The 22639-nt window shown below is 43.7% G+C and overlaps 1 protein-coding gene across 6 annotated transcripts in view; it reads left to right on the forward strand.

The window, feature by feature from the left end:
• DEPDC5 (DEP domain containing 5) overlaps positions 1-22639 on the forward strand; it is a 151484-nt gene that overhangs the window by 92611 nt on the left and 36234 nt on the right. For 3 of the 6 annotated variants that reach the window (XM_006869282.1, XM_006869283.1, XM_006869285.1), the window contains exons 27-32: positions 2754-2871; positions 3450-3617; positions 4151-4370; positions 6048-6181; positions 11341-11449; positions 15513-15578. In XM_006869282.1, the coding sequence (XP_006869344.1) occupies positions 2754-2871; positions 3450-3617; positions 4151-4370; positions 6048-6181; positions 11341-11449; positions 15513-15578 (815 nt within the window). The remainder of the gene's footprint in view (positions 1-2753; positions 2872-3449; positions 3618-4150; positions 4371-6047; positions 6182-11340; positions 11450-15512; positions 15579-22639) is intronic. The other 3 variants (XM_006869286.1, XM_006869284.1, XM_006869287.1) reach the window with 1 other exon arrangement.

Below are 22639 nucleotides of genomic sequence, written 5' to 3' on the forward strand. Positions count from 1 at the left end.
TTCCATGTAGGTAGAGGCTGCTATTGGAATTGTGATCAGGGTGGTTTGTATCTGTAGATCACTTTGGGTAATATTGACATCTTGACACTCTATTAAATCTTTCAGTCCATGAGCACAGAACATCTTTCCCTTCAAATTCACGGAATTTTGATTGTGGCCCAGAAAGAAAGTCTGAAGAAGCAACATAATATGTTTGGAGGGGGAATTACAGCAAATAAATCAATGATCCTTTAAGACTCAGCATGATGTAGTATGTGGGAATGCCAAAAAACCAAAACCAAACCCACTGCCAATTCCAACGTGTAGCAACTCTATAGAACAGAATGGAACTGCCCTGTAGGATTTCCAAGTCTGCAGAAGCACACTGCCACATCTTTTTTCTCCCTTGGAGTAGCTGCTTGGTTCGAACCACCAGCCTTAACCACTGAGCCACCAGGGCTCATTCGTTTGGGAGTTGTTGTTGTGTGTTGTGGAGTTGGTTCTTCTCATAGTGACCCTGTAAGTGGGATTGATGAGAGCTAGGTTGGTTGAGCCGTGCGTCAGGGCCTGGATGCTGTGCAGGCAGCTGGTGCTCCCACAGTCATCTCGTAATCTGGTAACAGTCACTCAAGAAGTTTTCTTCCAGGACCTCAGGCTGTTCACTTTTGAATGTGTCATCTAGATGCTGTCAGGACCCTCAGGTTCTAATCTGCTGCTTGTTGGTTCAGTAACAAACCTATCTGCCAACTTCAGGGCTTTGTTTTTCTTTCTTTAATCAAGAGTAACTTCTTTCCTTGAAACTTGTCCTCAAAAGAAAGTGCTGCTTAATTGAAAAATGTGTTTTGGCAGGTTTTTGGGGGGGCGGGGGGTGGTAGGGAACTGATTCAGCCTTTTTTCTTAAGTTTTATTATGAATTGAGTGATAGTTTACATGGGAGAACATCGGTTTTACACTCATCATTTCATTGCAATAATTACAATCTCCTTTGTGCATCGTCATTCAACAGTATTTGCTTCTATTCCCTCATTTTTGTTTTTGTTTTTGATGTATACAAAAACACTCAGGAATATATAATTATTTAACAACCAAACGGCGCATTCTGCAAGCTTGCCTGCTGGTGCACACAGCCTTTCTCTTTCCCTGAGTCAAGAGTCCTCAGCTGCTCTGTCTTTCCATGTCCTCATCTCTGGCAATGCTCTTGTTATTAAGTGCCGTTAAGTCTGTTCCAACTCACAGCAACCCTGTATTGGGTTTACAAGGAACAGCTGCTCACCTTGAGGTTCAAATTGACCTTGTGGTCTAGTGTGTTATCCTGCAGCACCATACCATTTTTAAAAAAGAGAAATAGATAGGAATAGTAAATAAACTGTTCATAAAATGGTTGCAGCATTATATTGACAGAGAACTTCCAGAAATTCAAGCCGGTTTCAGAAGAGGATGTGGAATGAGGGATATCATTGCTGATGTCAGTTGGATCTTGAAAGCAGAGAATATCAGAAAGATATTACCTGTGTTTTATTGATTATATAAAGGCATTTGACTGTGGAGCTTAACAGATTGTGGATAACAATGCAAAGAATGGGAATTTCAGAACACTTACCTGTGTTCATGCAAAACCTGAACATACCAAGAGACAGCCATTCAAACAAGGGGATGCTGCGTAGTTTAAAATCCAGGAAGGTGTGCATCAGAGTTGTTTCCTTTTCTCATACTTACTCAGTCTGTATGCTGAGCAAATAATCCAAGAAGCTGTACTAATAAAGAACACAGCATCAGTACTGGAGGAGCTCTGGTATGCAAATGGCACAACCTTGCTTACTGAAAGTGAAGAGGAATTAAAGCACTTACTGATTAAGATCAAAGACTAAAGCCTTCAGTATGGATTACAGCTCAACACAAAGTAAAGAAAATCCTTACAACTGGACTGAAAATCAACATCATGATAAACGGAGAAACAATTAAAGTTGTTCATTTTACTTGGGTCCACAATCAACACCCATGGAAGCAGCAGGCAGGAAATTAAACATTGTATTGTGACAGGCAAAGGTTCAAAAGCAAAGCTGTCACTTTGAAGACTAAGTTGTACCTGACCTAAGCCATGGTATTTTCAGTCACCTCATACATATGTGAAAGTTGGACAGCGATTAAGGAAAACTGGAGAATTAATGCATTTGCGTTATGGTGTTGATGAAGAGTATTAAATACACCACGGACTACCAGAAGAATGAACAAGTCTGTCTTGGAAGAAGTATAGCCAGAGTGCTTCTTATATGCGAAGATGGCAAGACTTTGTCTTACATACTTTGAACATGTCATCAGGATGGATCAGTCTTTGGAAAAGGACATCATGCTTGGTGATGTAGAGGATCAGCAAAAAAGAGGAAGACCTTCAATGAGATAATTGGAACTCCATGGCTGGAACAATGGGCTCAAACATAGCAACAGTTGTGCAGATGGTATAGCGCTTCATTCTTTTGTACACGGGGTCAAAGTACAATGAAGTGATAAAGTTACATAAAGAATTCTAGTACAATGAATGGCACACACATGTATACAAATAGTGCCCAATATTAACTTTTACATGAACCTTCTAATTATTTCCTGGCAGACCATCTTAATTTTACCATTGTAAAAAAAAAAGAATAATATCTATAAATGAAAACATTGCCTCTTTTGTTTCCCCTTTCCTGAATCTTTATTGGGGAAAAGCAATTGCAGGCAATAGGATTGAACCTTAACCAGATAGAGGAAATGATTTTTTCCCCCTCTGTTAGGTCTTGTGTCCCGAAACCGCCCCGAGGAGGAGGACCAGTACTGGCTAAGTATGGGAAGAACTTTCCACAAAGTGACTCTTAAGGATAAGATCATCACAGTGACCCGCTACCTTCCCAAGTGAGTTCTTGGATATTTAAGGCTTTCTGCTACTGTCCTTATAACACATACTTCAAACACTTCGAAAAATTGAGTGGTTGGTTTTCTTTTACAGTCATTTTTTGTTTTGCTTTTTAAAGATTGTGTTAGAGTTATAGCTCCTCTACCTCCAAGGAGTCCTGGTGTGATACTGTAGGATAAGCACTGGACTGCTTATCTTACAGCAGTTCAAGCCCACCAGCTGCTCTTTGGAAACCCTATACGTGATTGCTCTGAGTCTGAATTGACTCAATGGCACTTGACAACAACAACAACAATCTCCGAAAAGTGCTGTCGAGTCCATTCCGATCCATAAGGACCCTGTATAGCGTTTCCAAGGAGCGGCTGGTGAGCTTGAACCAGGTTCAAACCGACTTTGCAGCCCAGCACATTAACCCACAGTGCCACACCAGGATTGAGAAATCTCCAATATATGTTCCCTAGGATGAGTTGGTTACTATAGTTATGACACCAAAGATGGTGTCATATGTATTAATACAGAAAAGGTGGAGAATTGGGAGACTTCTCTTGGACTTCTGGGCATACCCTTTGTTTTTCAGGTATCCTTATGAATCTGCACAGATCCACTATACCTACAGCCTCTGCCCTTCCCACTCAGACTCAGAGTTCGTCTCCTGTTGGGTAGAATTCTCCCACGAACGGCTAGAGGAGTACAAGTGGAATTACTTGGATCAGTATATCTGTTCTGCCGGCTCTGAGGACTTTAGGTCAGAAAGTGGGCTTTAACTTTCCTACTTGCTGCCTTGCGAGTGTATGTGTCTTAACATTTCTGTTTTCTAATTGCAAAATGGTGTCTCTTTTAGAAGAAAAAAAAAAAAATTGAAGAACACAAAAGCTTGCCTGTCCTTTAGTAATATATCCTGCATTGGGTTAAACGCTTAGTGATAATGTGCTCTTTGGTGGAAATATCAACGCAGAGCAGGTTCTTAACATTTTCCTGGCTACTTGACTGGTGACTTTGTGATATCTTGTTTATAGATTTTATGTGTAATTGAGGATAGTGATGAGAAAAAGCCACATGTTCTTTGGGCCTATGTGCACAGAAGTGTCTAATGTGTCTGGGGTATAAAGTAAAAGCAACCCGAGTGGCTGCTCATGTTTGAAATGAACTGTGAGCTGCACCAGCCTATGAATAAGTACTCCAGAGAGACGGTCCTGTCAGCTGGTAGCTTCACTGGGAGTGCTTTTATTGTCGACTTCTCACTCCCCACCTCCTTTTATTTTCTTTGACCCTGTGTAGCTTAATTGAGTCTCTGAAGTTCTGGAGGACCCGCTTCCTGCTGCTGCCAGCCTGTGTCACTGCCACCAAGCGCATCACGGAGGGAGAAGCCCACTGCGACATCTATGGGGAAAGGCCCCGGGCGGACGAGGAGGAATGGCAACTCCTGGATGGCTTTATCCGCTTCGTGGAGGGTTTGAACCGGATCCGCAGGCGGCACCGCTCAGACCGCATGATGCGGGTGAGGGGGCCTGGGGCTCCTTGGGGACCATGCCTGTTTTGGAAACAGGACCTACCTCTTCCTGCTTGGCCCTCTCATGGCCAGCTGACTCCATGTAGCCCAAACAGTGCAGTGGGAGGAGGGAGGAGTGGGTGCTCACAGCAACGGGACCATGTTTCCATGGCACCGAGCCATCCCTCTCAGCCTGAGGACACATTCCCACTGTGTGTGCCCCAGATGGCCATACGTGTGAAACAGTATTCAACTGCTAAGTAGAGACTTGTTCAGGAAATGTAACAGCAATAATATTGTTAATTGCTGTTAAATCTGTACCAACTCATAGTGACCCGGTATAGGGTTTCTGCGGAATGGCTGGTACTTCCTCTTAAAACTTTTAGGGAGCCCTGGTGGCACAGTGCTTAAGGCGCCTGGCTACCAACCAAAAGACTGGCAGTTCAAAACTACTAGCGACTCCACGGGAGGAAAATTGAGACAGCTTTCTTCATTAAAGATGGCAGCCTTAGAAACTCCATGGGACAGTTCGGCTTGGTCCTGTGGCTCATGATGAGACAGAATCGACTCGATGGCAGTGGGGTTTTTTGGTTTGTTTTTATGGCTTTTATAGTTTTCTGCTTTCTTGGAGCTCTGAGGAAACTGAGTCTCATGGGGGTTATGAACTATGGCAGAGAACACACAGCAAATAAAGAGGCAGATATGGGACTCAACTATGCTTTTTGTTTTAATGACCGTTAAATTGGCTTTTATTTATTTTTTTTTTGGTGTGCAGGTCTATGATTTTTAACAAATGTATAGATTCATGGACCCACCACCATAATCAGGATACAGACTAATTCCATGCTACCTTTTATAGTCACACTCTCACCTCAGCCCTAACCCCTGGCAACCGCTGGTCAATTGTCCATCACCATACTCTGTCTTTTCCACATGTCAATAGACTCACACAGCTTGTAACTTTGAGGCTGCCTTCTTTCACTCAGCATACTTACTTTGAGACTTATCCAAGTATCTGTGTGTCTCAGTGTTGTGGTTAAAGTGCCGTTGAATCGGTTCCAACTGATAGCAACCCTATATAGGGTTTCTGAACCACAACTGGTGTGTTTGAACCACCACTCTTGTGGTTAGTAGTCCAGTGTTTATCCTCCAGCGCCACACCAGGACTCTAATAGTGTGTGCCAATAGTTCATTCCTTTTCGTTACTGAGTAGAGGTCTGTCACCAGCCTGCTGTATTGTTTTTGTTTTGAGCCTCACGTTCACAGCCCACTGGTGACTAGAATCCCTTCCAGGAGAGCTTGTATAACAGACAGAACCCTGGATTTGGAGATTGAATTTGAGCTCCAGTGGGATTTGGGATTTTACTTAATCTTTCTGACCCTCAGTTTCCTCTTCAGTGAACTAGGGATAATGGTACTTATTCCTACAGCTGTGTTGAGGGTACAAGATGATGTTTGTACCAACCTGAAGAGGCAGTTTGAGTCCAGCAGGCAATGGGGACCTTGAATTTAAATGAAAAGCAGTTTTCTGTGTTGTTCTGAGCACCAAGCACTTGCTCTAGTCAGCTTTTTAGGGTCCCTGAGGCCTGAAGCATAACAGATGCAGACGCATGTGTGAAGGCTTGAGTGGAGTCCACTGGGACAACCTGCTTGGGCTGATGGCCTTGTCTTCTTTCTCTGCTTTAGAAAGGGACCACCATGAAAGGCTTGCAGATGACTGGGCCTATTGCCACGCACTCCCTGGAGTCTGCCGGCCCCCCAGTTGGGAAGAAGGGAACCTCAGCTCTGTCCGCCTTGTTGGAGATGGAGGCCAGTCAGAAGTAAGTGCCTGGTGGAGAGTGACTTTATCTCATCCTACAAGCCCTGAGGGACGTTAGTGCCCCAGGCTGTGAGGGTGCTCCCTGGTCGGCTTCTCTGGGCACCTGAGTGTGTGGCCCCTGTGTGAACAGTATGGGTACCTTCACAGGATACCATGTCTTAATTTGGGAGGGCAGGAAGAGGGTCCCCAGAGGTGGAATTTATGCTGGCCTTGAAGGAAGAGGGAAGAGAAGGACTGGCATCAGAGGGGGGTGAGATGTGGTGAAAACACTTTGTCATGCACGGGCAAGACCTGCATTGGGGAGGCTCTCCGACTCCCTCATCTGTGCTTCCCAGAGCATTTAGCAGTACTCTACTGAGGGCCACCATCATTTATGGTCACAACTGGCCCATCTTCCCCTGCACTGACTGTGTGCTTTGAGGACAGAGGCTCATGGTGTGCATGTTTAGTGAATAGTGGAGGATGGGATACTGGGGGAGCCCCTGCACAGATGTGGGGCTGAGTGTGCCAGGGGAGACTGGACCACAGCTGTCTGCCGTGCCCAGCAGGAGTCCGCACATGAGCTTTCCCATGGGAGCACTGAGTTGGGGTGTACAAGACCTCGGGAGAGCTGCCATACCAGCTGTCACTATGCTTTCTCTAGCAGGAGGAGTCTTTTGAAGGTCTTATTTTTTGAAAGGAAATTTTTGAACAGAAAACAGTAGACCCCTAGCATAATAACCTCTGTTTGCCCATCTTCTAGCTTCAGGTATTACCTACTTGCGAATGAGCTTGTTTCATTGGTCACTCCCTTTGACCCTCCCTTTAGTTCTCTGTCAAATCCCCAGACATCACATCCATTCATGTGTAACTATTTCAGTGTGTATCTCTGAAAGAGAAGTACTCTTTTTATCTTATATCAAAACCATGATATTCTAATTTACCTTAAAAAATGACAGAAATTCCTTAATATCATGAATCAGCCAGTCATTGTCTTTGGCAGACACTGGTGGTTTTCAGAGATGGACCCGACTTCTGGGAAGACTTGTATGTGCGTGGTGGGGGGAGAGTGAGGGGGAAGGGGAGAAGTGGCAAGAGGCAGAGCCTGGCTGGGAGGTTCAACTGTCTAGGCAAGAGTGGCACAGGCTGCTTGGCGTGGTGATGGAGTTGGCAAGAGAGAAGATCATAGCCAGGGATGCAAAGGGGAGAAGGGCTAGGGTAGGTTGGACTCACGACTGAAGGAACTGGTTCCTCTCAGAAAATACCTTTTACTGGATCAAGGAAAGACCCCAGACTGCTTTCTGGCAGGTTCTCCTGTAACAAATCACAGACCTTTCCCACTACAAAAAAGAACAAGGAACATATGTTGCTGGGAGGGTGTGAAGTTGGGGATAGGGGGAATCTTATTTTAATTGGTTAGTGAGTCATTGTGCAGTGTACTCCCAGGAGCCTCTTTCTGCTCGGACTGGATGAGGGGGTGGCTAGCATCTCTGATGTGAAAGGTGAGAGTCAGCTCATGCCACAGCAGGGCCAGGACAAGGGCCCCAAAGGGCCGCTCCTAGGTGACATGGTTTTCTCAATGCTGGAGGTAGAGTAGAGGAACCAGGCCTTTACATAATGTTAATTGATGCATTCTTTTTGGTTGTTGGCATTTCTTTTCAACTTGGCTTATTATGACAAACAATGTTATAGTCCTATGAAAAAGGAGTTTTAAAACCTCCCCTGTAGTCCTGCTGTCTTAACACATCTTAACCTTCTGATGATATTAAGATAGTGCTGTCTTTTTTTCAGGTAAATCTTACTGGTCTTTATCTGTATGCTCTTGTGGAAGGCACAGGCTCTTAGAGACTGCTTGTGCTGATTAACAGCGGGGGTGGGAGCAGACTGGGTAGTGGTGCTGGTCAGCGGCCTTCTTTGCTCCTATTAGGTGAGGAGAACCCAGTGACAGCCACGTCAGGGAGGAAGACAGCCTAAAGAGACCAGATGTTCACACCTTTCCCAGGCGTTTCTGGTTATGTGCACTTGTAGCTAAAAGCTCTGTGGTGAAAGCACGCTGGCCGTGCGTCATCATGTGAGGAGTGTCTGTGTGCTTTTCCTCATCCTGCCACTGTGGAGGCCCTGTCCTCTTCCCAGTGCATATGTCACTTCCTCTGTGAAGGCTGTGCCTTCCTTCCAGCCCATTGTGTCTTCCTCTTTGGTGCCTTTGCTGGTGACTCTCACTCTGAGTGGCATTGCTTTTATGTATGTTCCTGTGAATACACAGGTGCATTCTATCTGGCGGTTTCATGTCTAACCTCTCTTCCCCTGAACCATTAAACAAGGAGCATCTTTGCATGGGCAGAGTCTTATACATCTCTGACTCTGATTCCTAACCCATCACCATGGATGAGCATGTAGGAACAACTCAGTAAATGTGGATTGTTGTGTGTACCAGGCACCACCTCTGAGGGAACACTATGGGGTAAACGGAGTTTCCTGCCACAAATGTCCCAGCCCCAGCCTGCCACTGTAGCCTCACAAGATACAAGAGAACACCATAGTGTGCGTCTGTGGATGAGGCTGAGAAAAGATGTGATGCACATCGATGTAGTAGACACAGAGATACAGTATGGTGTAAGTGGATGAAAGAAAGGATCAAGCATTGATTCTGCTTTTCCTGTATGATCACACTTCAGGGTAACCAAGTAATTGGTGTGGAGAAGTTTCTATTTTTAAAACATTCCAGTTACTATATAGAAAAGGAAATGGTAGAAGATCACCATTATGTTGTCTCTAGTGAATTCATGAATCTAGCAGAGATCATCAGTGTCTCCTAAAGAGAGACAGCCAGACACTGTGGGCCTGTGGATAGAAGTACACACTGCCACGTAGGAAGTATTCTAACTCAAAAATGAGCCTACCTCTGCTCAAACTTGTAGATAGAACTTGATATTTTCAGGAAATGCCGGGCACTGAGGAAAGTGCTCAAAGGGATGTTATCACCAGAATCTGGAATCCTGGTGTGGCACTGTAGGACAGACATTGGACCACAAGGTCAGCAATTCAAGCTCACCAGCTACTCCTCAGAAACCCCTTAAAGGGTCGCTATGATTCGGAAGTGATTCGATGGCACAACAACATCATCCCCAGAATCTAGACTGTGTACATTTTCTGGACAAGTGAGCCCCTTTGTCCTGTAAATGAACAAGTACATAGCGAGGATAAAAAGAGAGAGGGACTGGAGCTTGTAGTTTAAGAGAGATGTAAGAGACATTGTGAAATGGAGACCTTTAATTAAACCCTATTTTGAACAAATTGTCAAGAAAAAATTGAGAAATTGGAGAAAGCATTTATATTAATATTAAGAAATTTTAAACAATTTTAATGCATGATAATGGAATTTAAAATGATTATCATTTAGAGATACTGTATATACTGAAGTATTTACCATGTGAAATAACATCCTTTGCAAATTTTGCTTCAAAATAATGTGGGTGACTATATCGGGGCATAGATGAGACAAGATAGCCTGTAAATATGTAACTTCGGGGCCTAGTATGTAGGGGTTTATGACAGTATCATCTTTACTTTTGTATGTGTTTGAAATTTGTCCTGATAAAAAGTAAAACAGGAGAGAGTGCACCAGATTACAATGGGACCACACTTTTAATTTCAGAATTTAGGAGAAGTGTCACAGATTGGGTTCGTGGGAACCGGACTCTGAGGCAGTTTGTTGTTACTAAAGACTATGGTCTTGGGATCAGCACCTTTGGGGAGTGAGGGGGCCAATAGATCGCAGAGGTCCAGTGTCAGCCTTGGGGGCCCACGTGAACATTCGAGTTAAGACAGCATCTAGAGGTGACCCATTTGGGCTAGCAGGACACTTTTATACCCCATCATCTCTTCCTTGACAATGGACAGCCAGGGCAGCAAAGTCTTCAGGACTGTAGGGATCTGGCCAGTGCCAGGCAGAGTCCACCACTAGAAATGTGTGTCATGATGATAAGGAGGTATTTCAGACTCGAACATGAGCCTTCCGAAGACCTACTAAAAGTAGACTGTGATAGATTAAAACCATCTCTTTTGGAGGAGCATTGAAGCTATGATCTCACTGCCAGTGAGTTAGTCCTGACTCGTAGTGGCCCTGTTCTTTAGGAGCAGCCAGCTTTGTCTTTTTCCCATAGAGTGGCTGGTGGTTTTGAACTGCTGGCCCTGTGGTTAGGTAGCAGTTCATTGTTTATCCTACAGTGCCACCAGGGCTCCTTCAAGCTCTAATTAACTCATAGCAGTCCTGCATAGGGTTTCCAAGAGTGGCTGGTGGGTTTGAACTGCTGACCTTTCAGTTAACATTCCAGTGCTTATCCAACAGTTTCACACCAGGGCTTTTAAGCTCTCATAGTTCATAGTTAATCTTAGTAAAAAATAAAACAAAACAAAAAAAACTTAAGAAGATAAATATGTGAGTTTGCATTTATACACTTCAGAATATGAGATGAGACATCATAAGAAAACTAGAGTTGTCTTCTGTTAGTGTCTGTGAGATTTATATGTGTCTTTTTTGGGGGAAGTGTAAGTATGTATGTTTGAAAGATTAAGTATCTTCAGAATAAGGAGCCCGGGTGATGTTGTAGGGTAAGCACTGGACTGCTAACTGTCAGATTGGCAATTCAAATCACCAGCTGCTTCTTGGGAAAAAGATGAGGCTTTCTGTTCCTATAAAGATTTACAGCCTCAGAAACCGTATGAAGGAGTCAATATGAGTTGGAATTGACTCTGTCTGTGGGTTTTGGGTTACCTTCATAATGTACAGAGAGCTATCACATTTTCCCCTGTTTCATTTATGTACTTATTAATGTAACTGAATTTCCAGAATGTGCTTTTGTTGATTTGTTTAATAGGAAATTGGGAGAAAGTCTTTCCAGAGGATTAAAAACATGGTGTTCATGGATGGAGTTGCAAAAGCCCATCACTTGGCTTTACAGAGTCTTATTAAATTGTGCTCTTTTCTGATTTCCCGTGGAGGACTTGTGATGGTTGGGGATGATGAATGAAGTGAAGGATACCATGCAGGCCCTGAGGGAGAAAATAGGCAGAAGTGTGTGTGCAATGACGATACAGAAGAGATGTCTTTGTCTTGACTAATGTGAGTCCTTCTCTGGAGAGCTCCCAGCAACCTGCAGCCATCTGTGTTTCTTCCTTCAGGTGCCTCGGAGAACAGCAGGCAGCAGTGCACAGTGGGAAGAGCTCCACCCAGCCGGCGGAGAGCAGCAGCGTTGCTATGACACCCACCTATGTGGATAGCCCACGAAAGGTAAGAGGTTCCCCCCAGTGAGGGGCTCCTGTGCAAGGTGGTAAGATGAGTTGTGTATTCTCTTTCCTGGTTCCTATCATTGGAAGAAAGGTGGAGATTCAATATATATATATATATTTTGTTTTTGTTTTTGTTTTTTTTTTTTCAAAATTGTAATCAAATTGTATATCCATCTCTATAGTTATTGGTTTTACTTTGATATCATGACATTTTCCTGTGTCGTTAAATATTTCTCAAAGACATGACTTTTTAAAAATGTGGTTAAGTTCCACTGAATCAGTTCTGACTAACAGTGAAGCCTTCTACAACAGAACAAAACACTGCCGGATCCTGGGTCCTCCTCATCATTGTTAGGTTCAGCCCATTGTTACTGCCACTGTGTCAGTCCATTTGACTGAGGGTCTTCCCTGTTTCACTCACCTGCTACCTCACTTGTATCTTGAGTGTCTTCTAATATGAGGGGCTCATCTTCCAGCACCGTATCAGACAGTGTTCCACTGTTATTCCTAAGGTTTTCAGTGGCTAACCCCTCAGAAGTAGACCACCTTTTCCTTCTTCCTATAGTCTTTCATAGTCTGGAAGCTCCACTGAAACCTGTCCACCATGGATGACCCTGCTATTATTTGAAATACTTGTGGTGATAGCTTCCAGCATCACAGCAACACACAAACCACCACAGTACGACAAACTGACAGACAGGTGGTGGTTTGAAAAAAAAAAAACTATATCATATTTCATCATACTTATGTACCCTCATTGTGGTGGTGGTATTAAGTACTCTCATTACAACTTACTTTTTGGTTAAAAATGAAGATGGCTTCTGTGATTTTTTTCTATAATTTTTGGTAGTTCCTTGAGTTTTTCTGATTATCCTTTAACATATCATAATTATAGTGCTACAGACAGACACTTGTGCATGACGATTTGACCACATCTCTTTATTATTTCCTTAGGTTAGGTTAATAAAACTAGACTACTAGGATAGAGGGATTCAAATCTGAGAAAAAGTATCAACTAAGATTACAGATGCCTTATAGAAGCTATAGGCCAAGTCGGTGAGCTGCTTCTTAAAGGGCCAGATAATACTTCAGGTTTTGTGGGCCAAGAGGCAAATCAAAGACCCATTGGAAACTGTCAAAACCATTCATCTCTTGTGGGCTGTATAAAAACAGGTGGCAGGCTCGAGCTGGCCTGGCAGTCTTTGTGAATTCCTCCTCTAGGCAGTGGCTTTAGGTACAGCCCAGCGGCAGTCTGTGTGTAACACTGCTGGCCAAGGGAGAGGCTTTTCACCTGTCCTCACACACATGTACTTGAAGACCAGCAGCTTCTCTGCGTCCACTTTTTCTCGCAGGGAAGGGACACAAGTGAAACAGTGAGCTATGTCTTAGTACCCTGCGTGCTGTCCATTAGCCTTTTTCTCTGCTTACTGTCATCTCTGGGGAGACTGAGAAGTGAAGACAGTAGAGTCACGGCAATAAGGGTAAGATGCACCAGAGGCCAAACATCAAATTGCTACAGAGAATGCTCTCCTAATGTCATGTTCTAACTGAACACCAAAATCCACAAGTATGAACCATCACTTGTGCTGAATCTTCATTCTCAAGTCATCAAGAGGTAAGCCAAAGATGCCTTGAGATGGCCACCCTGAAGAACCCTAGCCGATATGTCCAGAAATATCCAACGATGCCTCCAGTCAGATCTCGTGCCACCCGCCTTGGGGGGCTGAGTCTGCATCTCCATAGTCCTGTCTTTCCAAGGTGGGCTCCTGGAGTTTGCTGTGGCTGATGACAAATGGCAGCAGGGTCAATAAAACTGTCCCTCAGATAGTACTATTTTTCTGCTTATAGAATTGAGGGAAAATTCTAGGAAAGCAGGGATCTGAAAAGTTATCAAATGCCTTTTCTAAGTTTCAGTGATGATAAAGCATATAAATAGTAAAAGAAAGATTTTGAAGGAACACAGGGCACTTCTGGACCTTAAGATGATATAAGAAAATCAGAAGAGAGCTTGAAAATAAGATCTCAACTGATGAAGTGATAGGCTAAAAAGCCTAGGATTCAGTGTTACACACTCCTATGTTCAGATCTTATTGATCTGTACTTTCTATATAACTATTTTGCCCATCTAACCTCTGGTAGCATAGAAGTTGCGAGTTGTGCTGCAAACCTCAAGGTCAGCAGTTCGAAACTACCAACTGTTCTGCAGGTGAAAGATGAGGCTTTCTGCTCCCATATAGATTTACAGCCTCAGAAACCCTATACAGGGATGCAGAGATACGAAATTTGACCTAGCTCTTGAGGAGCTTCCAGTTATATTGAGAATAAACCTGTGACTAATAATTATGACACAGTACCATGAATACATGGTGGTGATACATTTGACCAAAGTTGTAGTCACACAGTTGTTAGGTGCTGCTGAGTTGGCTCCAACTCATAGCGACCCTATGTATAGCAGAACGAAACACTGGTCGGCAGCATCCTCACCATCACTGCCATGTTTGAGCCCATTACAACTGTGTCGCTCCACCTCATCAAGGATCTTTCTCTTTTTCACTGACCCTCCCAAGTATGAGGTTTTTCTCCAGGGACTGGTCCTTCCTATTAATGTGTCCAAATCACATGAGACAAAATCTTGCCATCCTTACTTCCAAAGAGCATGACTGGAAGCATGAAAGGTTGAAGGTTTGAACCCACCAGCCGCTTTGCAGGAGGAAAAATCCTGACTTTCTGCTTCCATAAAGACTTACTGCCAGAAAATCTTGTGGGGCAGTTCTCTTTTATCCTATAGGGGTCCTGTGAGTCAGTCTTGACTATAGTCTGTGTGACAGTACTCAACAAAGTATTGGTACAATAGCCATCACATCAGTCATTGAAAGTCAAAGCTAAGACTTTGTTTCTTCTTTGAAACCAGTAAGATCTAGGGGAGGTTGGTGGTGATGGTGGTGGTGGTGGTGTGTTGTGGAGTCAGATCTGACTCATAGCAACCCTGTATAGGGTTTCTGAGGCTGTGAATCTTTACAGGATCAGAAAGTCTCATCTTCCTCCTGCAGAACAGTTGGTAGTTTCGAATTGCTGACCTTGAGGTTAGCAGCCCAACTTGTAACTCCTATGCTACCAGAGGTTAGGTGGGCAAAATAGTTATGGAATGTTATTTGCAAAACCATCTCAGTAAAAGTCTTTGGAAAAGGCCTGTAGGTCATTTTTATTTCAAATCCATAGTGACCTGAACCTTACCAGAGGTACCCTGATGATGAGTCAGAATTGATTTGCGATGAGTCAGAATTAATTTGATGGTAGTGGTTTTTTTTTAAACTTTATTGGAGTAGGGTAGGAGGGAAAGACAGCTTCTTGAAGCCTCTCCATGATGCATGCTTGTGCATCTGATATATACATATTTCTTAGCTTCAATGAAGCTTTTGTTACACACCAATGAAGAAGACGGTATTGCTGCTTCCATACCCTTAATTGTCTGCTCCGAAAATTAAGAACATTTCCTGCATTGAATTTTCTTCTCCTTGTCTGGCTGCCATGTTAGTGACACAGGCAGGAATGGAAACCTCAGGCCTTTGAGCAACTCACCCCTCAACCAGGTGAGAGGCCAGGATGCCGCCATGAAGCTACCCTCTGCCATCCCCACTAAACTGTTCCATGGCCTCTCCTTCCTTGGCATAGGTCTGAAGGCATTTCAGAGCTATGTGGGAGGGGGTCAGCATCCATGCCTTGCTTTGATGAGGCCTGCGGGAACTTGGACACACCCTCTAGCCCAGGCACTTCTTCTACACAGATGGGGTATCTGCCCAAGAAGGTGTGAGTGCCTGCTAATGCTTTGCACTTGGGTATTGCTTCCCTGGATGGATTCTTCTTCTTCTTTTTTTTTTCCTATTTCCTTCATGCATCCTTGTTTTTTCCCTTTCCTTTTACTTTATTTTATTTTTTTGCTGTTTGTTTGTTTTCTTCCCCCTCCCTGCGCCTTCCCCTGATGGTTAACCACTGGCACACCTTCCGTTTCTTCGCTTCCTTGCACCTGCTGCTCCTGTTGCTGCTCCTTCCTCCTCCGACTTCAGGATGGGGCCTTCTTTATGGAGTTTGTCCGCAGCCCACGCACAGCATCATCTGCCTTCCACCTGCAGGTTAGTTCAACCTGGGTGCTACACCTGTGCATGCCTGTCCCATTGGCAGACACAGTTAGCCTGACACTGAGTGTGAGGGTGTCAGGGGTGCACAGTCCTTCCTCCCCCACCTCCACACCATGGTGGTGACAGCAACAGAGGGGCTGTGAGGTTCCTATACCAGTGATGCCCATGCGTCTCCTCGATACCAGTCTGCTCCACGCCATCGTCACTGAGTCATTGTCACATTGTGACAGTTTCCTATGTATAGAAGTTAACACGAAATATGTCTTAGTGTGGTGGTGTAGGATTGGCAGCTCAAACCCATTGGCCGCTCCTCAGAAGCCCTATACAAGGTGGTTATGAGCCGGAACCAACTCAACAGCACTGAAAGACTGAACACTTCTTTTTCCTCCAAGTTGTTGTTGTGAAGTGCTGTCGAGTTGGTTCCAACCATAGCGACCCTGTATAGGGTTTCCCAAGGGGCAGCTGGTGAGCTTGAACCACCGACCTTGCAGTTTATACCAGTGTTTGATGAGGCAGTGAAAACGGTCTGAATAGACATGTGCAAGACCATTGGCTAGCCGTGCATAATCCCTGACTTCACTGAACTCACTTGTCAAATGAGGAGTTAGGGATAGATCTGCAGGGGCCTTAGCTTTAAAATTCTACACTTACTAAGTACGAAACACATGCATTCTTTCATTTCATTCTCATCATCTATGAGTTAAGTAGCGATTTTATCCCAGTTCTTATAAATGAAGAAATGAAAGCACACCATAAGGGAGAGAGCGAGGATTTAAATTCTGGACCCACAGCTTGACCGGTGACCTGCTCTGTAATTAACAGTAGTAATTGCTGTTTTGACAGTCCCTTGATGGAGGAGCCTGGTGGCGCTGTAGGATCAGCATGGCCTGTTAACCACCAGGTCTGCAGTTCCTACCCACCAGCTACTCTGCCGAAAAGAAATGAGGCTTTCTGTAAAGATGTGCAGTCACGGAAGCCCTATTACAGAGTTGCTATGAATTACAGTTGACTCGATGGCTGTAAGGTTTGTTTTTGTTTTGTTTGAGAGATGAGAAAGGATCCCTGGTGGCACAGAGATTAAGTGTTCAGCTGGAAGGTCAGCATGTCAAACCCATTAGCTGCTCTGCAGGAGAAAGATATGGCCGGCAGCTTCCGGAAAGATTAAAGCAAATAAATTCAGGCTTGGAAACCCTATGGGGCAGTTCTCCTGTGTCCTATAGGACTTCTATGAGTTAGAATCAGCTCAGTGGCAATGGGGTCTTCTATTTAGGTGAGAAGAAACTGGGCTCCCTGTCCTTTTAGAGGCCCCTAGGAATATAAAGGAGCTCTGGTAGCACTGTGATTATGAGTCAGGCTACTAACCTCAAGGTCAGAGGTTCGAAATTACCAGTAGTTCTGCAGGAGAAAGATGAGGCTTTCTGCTCTCGTAAAGATTTACATCCTCGGAAACCCTCATTATGGGTTGGAACTGACTCGACAGCACTTAACAACAACAACAGAAATATAAAGGTGTGGCACTGTCGGATAAACACTGAACTGTTAACTGCAAAGTGATTCAAACCCACGAGCTGCTGCTTGGAAACCCTATACAGGGTCGCTATGAGTCAGAGCCAACTCAGCGGAATTAACAAAGATATATGAAAGGAATTTAGCTACAGAGAACTAGTTACGGATCTCAGTGTTGAGAGGATGCAGAGTGCAGCAAGATAAGAAGGATGGACCTGGGAGGTTTAAGAGCAAAGGTTAAGGAGTACTTAGTTGGTGGATGAAACCAGCCTTTATAGAGTACCCAATCTTCCTAACAGCATATAAGGTGCAGACATTATGACTCCATTTTCCAGATGAGGAAACTGAGGCTTGAAGACATTGCCTGGTCAAAGGACACACATCTAGTGAGGGGCTGATCCCTGTACCACCTTGTCCCCACTACTGGGAGGGAAGGGGCTTTGTTAACAGTGGAGTCTTCCTATTTAGGATTAGGAAACCAGAGGCAACTGTCTGTCTGTGCTGGTCTTTAGTTATCTGCACCTGCCTCTCACCAGTGAGTCCTGTGGCCCCAGGCAAGCCCCCACCCTAATCTAGGATCTCTGTCTCTGGGCGTGGGAGGCATGCTGTCTAACTGCTTTCAACAGACATTTAGTCCTGCTGAAAAGTTTCAGACTTAGATTAGAATTCAACATAAAAAAATCCACAGAGCTAGAAGATAACTGTTCTGTAAAGCCGATAATAATCCACACCGCTTCATGTAGTAGAATTTGTTGGTGGACCAAGAGCAGATGAGTTTGCACAATTGGGATTAGCAAATACAGATTAGACTTCAAGAGAAGCACATGGATAAAGTTTATGTTACTCATCCAGACATCTTGTTAAAAAGATGTATAAAATGAAAACAACTGTACCACAAGGTCGACAGTTCAAATCCACCAGCTGATCCTCAGAAACCCTATACAGGTTTGCTATGAGTCAGAACTGACTTGGCAGCACTTAACCACAACACAACAAAGTGCAGCTGCTGAGGCTGATCACGTACAACCAAATACCTTACGAGGTCCCATTTCTAGGTCTAGGTCATGATTTCATGGTGCATCCCAATGAACTGACTTAATATTGTCTTTAGTGCTTCTGCTCTGCTTCCTAGTTCATTGAATAATGCATGAGGTCTTAAAAGCATGCAAGCAGCCATCCAAGGTATAATTGTTCTCTGTTTGCTTAGTGCAACAGAAGAAGGAGGAGAAACAGGAATAGGAGGAGGAAACTGAACACGCTGCTTATTGCCTCCATGAACAACAGCCTCCTTTGCCATGTGATCAGAACAGGATGGTACTCAGTTACCATAACTAAATGTTTTGTTAATAGAAAAATTTTGATCAAAAGGGGGAAAATACAGAACAGAATTTCAGATTTTAAGGCAATCCACACCTTATAGAACTATGAAGACTGGATGCATCTCCAAAACTATTGCCTTGAGATAATCTTTTAAACTTGAAACCAAAAATATCTCTGAAATCTTAATAAAACAAAATTTAATTAAAAAAAAAAATAGAGTAGCCTATTACTTTTCAAAATTTATCTAGTAGAACACATTAACCTTGAACACTGAGCTCTTTTAAGAACTCTCTGTTCTCTATCTAGGATGGATCAAATTGACAACATCAATTCAAAAGATCAGATAGCAAACTTAGGGGGCAGCAAGTTTATATTAATGGGGGAAGAACAGTTTGGAAAAGGAGTGCAAGAATGGTGGTACAGCTTGAATGTTATCAGTGTCACTGAATTGTACATGCAGAAATTATTGAATTAGTATATATTGAGTTTACTTTCAATTATATAAATTTTAAAAATTGTTCAGGTATGTTTGCTTAAATAAAGGGTGGGGAGACATAGCAGCTTCTGTTTGATGTAGTAAAAGCCCTGTTATACTCACACACAATTAAATTGGGCTAGTTGGTTTTTCTCCCATCCAAGTGCTAACTGGGCCCAATCCTGCTTAGCTTCTGAGATTAGATGGGTTCTGGCTCATTCAGGGTGGTTTGGCCACAGATGAGCTGGGTTTGCAGTCTGAAAGAGTAGAAAGGGTGGTGGAATCAGATAGCACACTCCATATTTTGGGTCCAAATCTATATTGAAATTTCTTAACAAGTTAATTCACCTCTTGAAGTTCAGTTACCTCATAACATAGAGGTGAAAATAGTTGCCTTGCAGGGGATCATTTTGGACATATTTCTCAACAAATATCAAGGGAATGAAGTTATACAGAGTATGTCTTACTACAATGCAATTAAATGACATGCCAGTGACAAAAGATAAGTAGAATAAAAACAGTGTGTTTGGACGTTAACCAACACATATCTGATAATGCATGAAACAGCTTTGATTTTTCTAATGTGACTAGCATGGTGCTTGACATGTGGCAAGAACCCAGTGAACATTAGCTGTCATTATTGTTAAGTGCTGTCAAGTTGGTTTGGAGTCACATCCGTGCTGTCCAGGGTTTCTAAGGGTTTAAATCTTCACAGGAGCAGAAAGCCTCATCTTTCTCCTAAGGAGTGGCTGGCAGGCTCAAATCACAGACGTTGTGGTTCACAGTGCAGTGCTAAGATTTTATTAAGATGCCAGGTTTTATTGCCAGTTTTCTGTAACTGTTTATTAGTGCCTACTCCCTATTCTAGCTGCCCCTCTGGCCATCCCGACTCCAGGACTGGAAAGTACAGAGTGTGTTGTAAGCTCCTAAGTGGTCAAAGTATAGACTACCTTGGTGTGAATCCCAACCACTCCATGACTGGTTCTGACCCTTTCTGAAATCATGCACTCTGAACCTCAGGCTTCTCATCTGTAAAATGGGGCCCATGATTTTGTCTTCTTCACAGGGTTTTAGATGAAGCTGGGGTAGTGCCACCAATTCTGGTACAGAGCCAGCGCTCCATCTGTGGGTCTCTGTGTGAGAGAGGGAGGGGAAGAGAGAAGGGAGAGAGAGAATGAAAGGGCCAGGAGGAAGCTCATGAAAATGAACCAGTTGGATTGGGCCAGTGACCTCTTCTCTCTGAACATGTGCGTGGGCTAGGTGACCTTTCCTACTCTGTATAGCTCCGACATTTTTGGATGTTCCTGATGGACTTAGGAGAGCAGAGAAGTGCTCCAGCTTTGACTGGGCTGTAAAGGTGTGACTCGTGGTTTTGCCTCTCTGAACAGCTCTCTGCTGAGGATAGGTTTCTTATTGACGAAAAGAGGCATCAGACCTGACCCTGGGATTCTGCTAAGGGGAGGAAGTTCCTATAGAATGAAAACTAAGGCTTCAGGGAACTGGCAGCACAGCGTCTTGGAAAATGGCCCTTTTGTTTGTGCCACCTGTTCAACATTCTGACAATAGTGACTGTGTCCCTCTGTCTGACAACTAGAACATAACCACCCAATGTCCTTGCTCTCTTGTTCTCTGGAAATGGGTTTTCATAGCACAGAATTTGAAGTGTGAGAATCATTTGGTGTGTCCAAGACAGGCCTCTCTGCCTGACCTTTGGCCTGTGCCCTGCTCCATCAGTGTTACAAAGCTCTTTTAGGGCTGCTGATAAATGCCTACAGGGCACACCACTCCACCCTGAGCCACAGCTGGAATACTTTGGGTCAGCAACCTAACTCTCCCAATTAAGTGCCTGGAGGTACCCCAGTCTGTAGGCAAGCCATCTACCCACCCAGCTTTACTTATTCCATGGACTGGGAAACCTCCATTCTTGTCTGGTGTTCTGGTTCTTGGTTTTGCCTGCTCCCCTGCTATTCTTCCGGTGCCACGGCTTTCTGTTCCTGTGTCGAAGAGGTCCAATGCACAAGAATTTCAGGGTCCAAAGAACTAAGGACACACTGCACTCCACTTCTGGCTCCTTTTTCCTTGATGGTAGTGAGACTCCCTATTCTGCTTCTTAGACAGTTCATTTTATACCCATGTTAGAGTTCCAAGTTTTTACAATCACAATTAGCCCTGTTAAAAATTACAACTGAATTGTATAATCCTATCAGAATGTTCTCCCACCTTTCTTAGACCTATTAGGAAAAAAAAAAAAAAAAAATAGTAGTTTGGTGTGGGAGTTGCAAAGACTATGAAGAAATTCAATGTACTACGAGTTACCCCCTGACTCTGAGTCATTGATTAGCCCTTTCATACTTGAAGGGTTTACTTTTCCCATTTCCGATCATAAGTGCTCTCATGAAATCTTGTATACTAGCCACTTCATTCTTTTATCTGCCCTTATTTTAGCTGGCTCTTCCCTCTCAACTCAGAGGAGGCAGACATCTTCCTTGAAGTGAGGAATGTTCATTCTGATTGGAGCTTGGAGCATCTGAATCCATAGTCCAGAGAAAGTCAGCAAAATTGCAGCAGTTTACACCAATTCACAGTATCAAACATCTCTCTCTTCACTTGGTTAAGTACTGGCCCTAGCCATCCTAGTTAGGTCAAATGGGTATCAAGCTGCAAGCATGGAAGTCCACACACATCTCTCTGCACTTCAAACTAGCAGGCCCCTACTCTCTCTCAGCCCTAGTCCTCCATGAACTAAATCTGTACTTGTAGGTTCAGAAGTCTACACTGAACGTCTCCCTAAACTTCAGCCCTTCCTCTTCTCTCACAACCTGTCTCTTCATTGTTGCATACTTCCCCACTTCCACTCATCAGGTGGCCCCAGGTGGTCACTAGGGAGCCTGTCAGATTGTCTGCTTGGTGGTTTTCCTAGCTTTCAGTCCTACAAGAGGGCTTTCTCTGATGGGCACAGACTTTTCCTGCCTCAGTGCATACAGTGGCAAACTGCTTGCTCAAGATTTAAAATGCCAGTCAGTTTTTGTTCGCAGGTATTTCCCTTAGCCATAAATTTCCTGTTCTCTCAGCAGATCTGAGTGGGTATGTATGTTTTTTGAAACGTGATTTTCCCGACTCTGAAGGTTCTAAATGGGGTTCACATTTCTACCTAAGTCCCCATGCTCTATGCACAACCTACTGACTTTAAAAAAAAAAAAAGAATGCCTGTCCCTTCTGGGGAATTCTGAACTCCCTTTTTAACGTATCTAATCAACTATAGGCTGAATGCGGGCTTCCAAGCTCTCTATAATCAAGATACCCTGTATGTATTTTTTATCATACGTTTAGGTCTGTTACAACACTAGGTAGAAGGAACCTTGCTTTTCCAGCCTGGCTTTTGCACCACGTGACTCTAGTAGTAGCTTACTCCCCTCTGTGGCAACGTAACATCTCTTAGATTCCTTTCTGCCATTACAGATAACAATAATCAAAGTAACCGTCTAAGAATCTAAAGTTTCAGCCTCATGCCTCTTCATTCTTTCTTTTACAAAACCATATGCTTGGGAACCTGCCAGGGAGGAAGCTTTCAAGTCTATGAAGAGTGAAAAGGGAAGACCACATCCTGATCACATCTTCCTGGAGCAATCAGAACACATAAAAAATTTACCAAAGTACATAATTAATTATTAGGGCCACAGATAAACATTAAATATGTCCAAGAAGCAAAAGCAGATGACCATATCGGCACATGTCCAGAAAAAAGATAAAATAT

The sequence above is a fragment of the Chrysochloris asiatica genome, unplaced genomic scaffold, assembly GCF_000296735.1.
Source record: "Chrysochloris asiatica unplaced genomic scaffold, ChrAsi1.0 scaffold00128, whole genome shotgun sequence".
NCBI lineage: Eukaryota > Metazoa > Chordata > Mammalia > Afrosoricida > Chrysochloridae > Chrysochloris > Chrysochloris asiatica.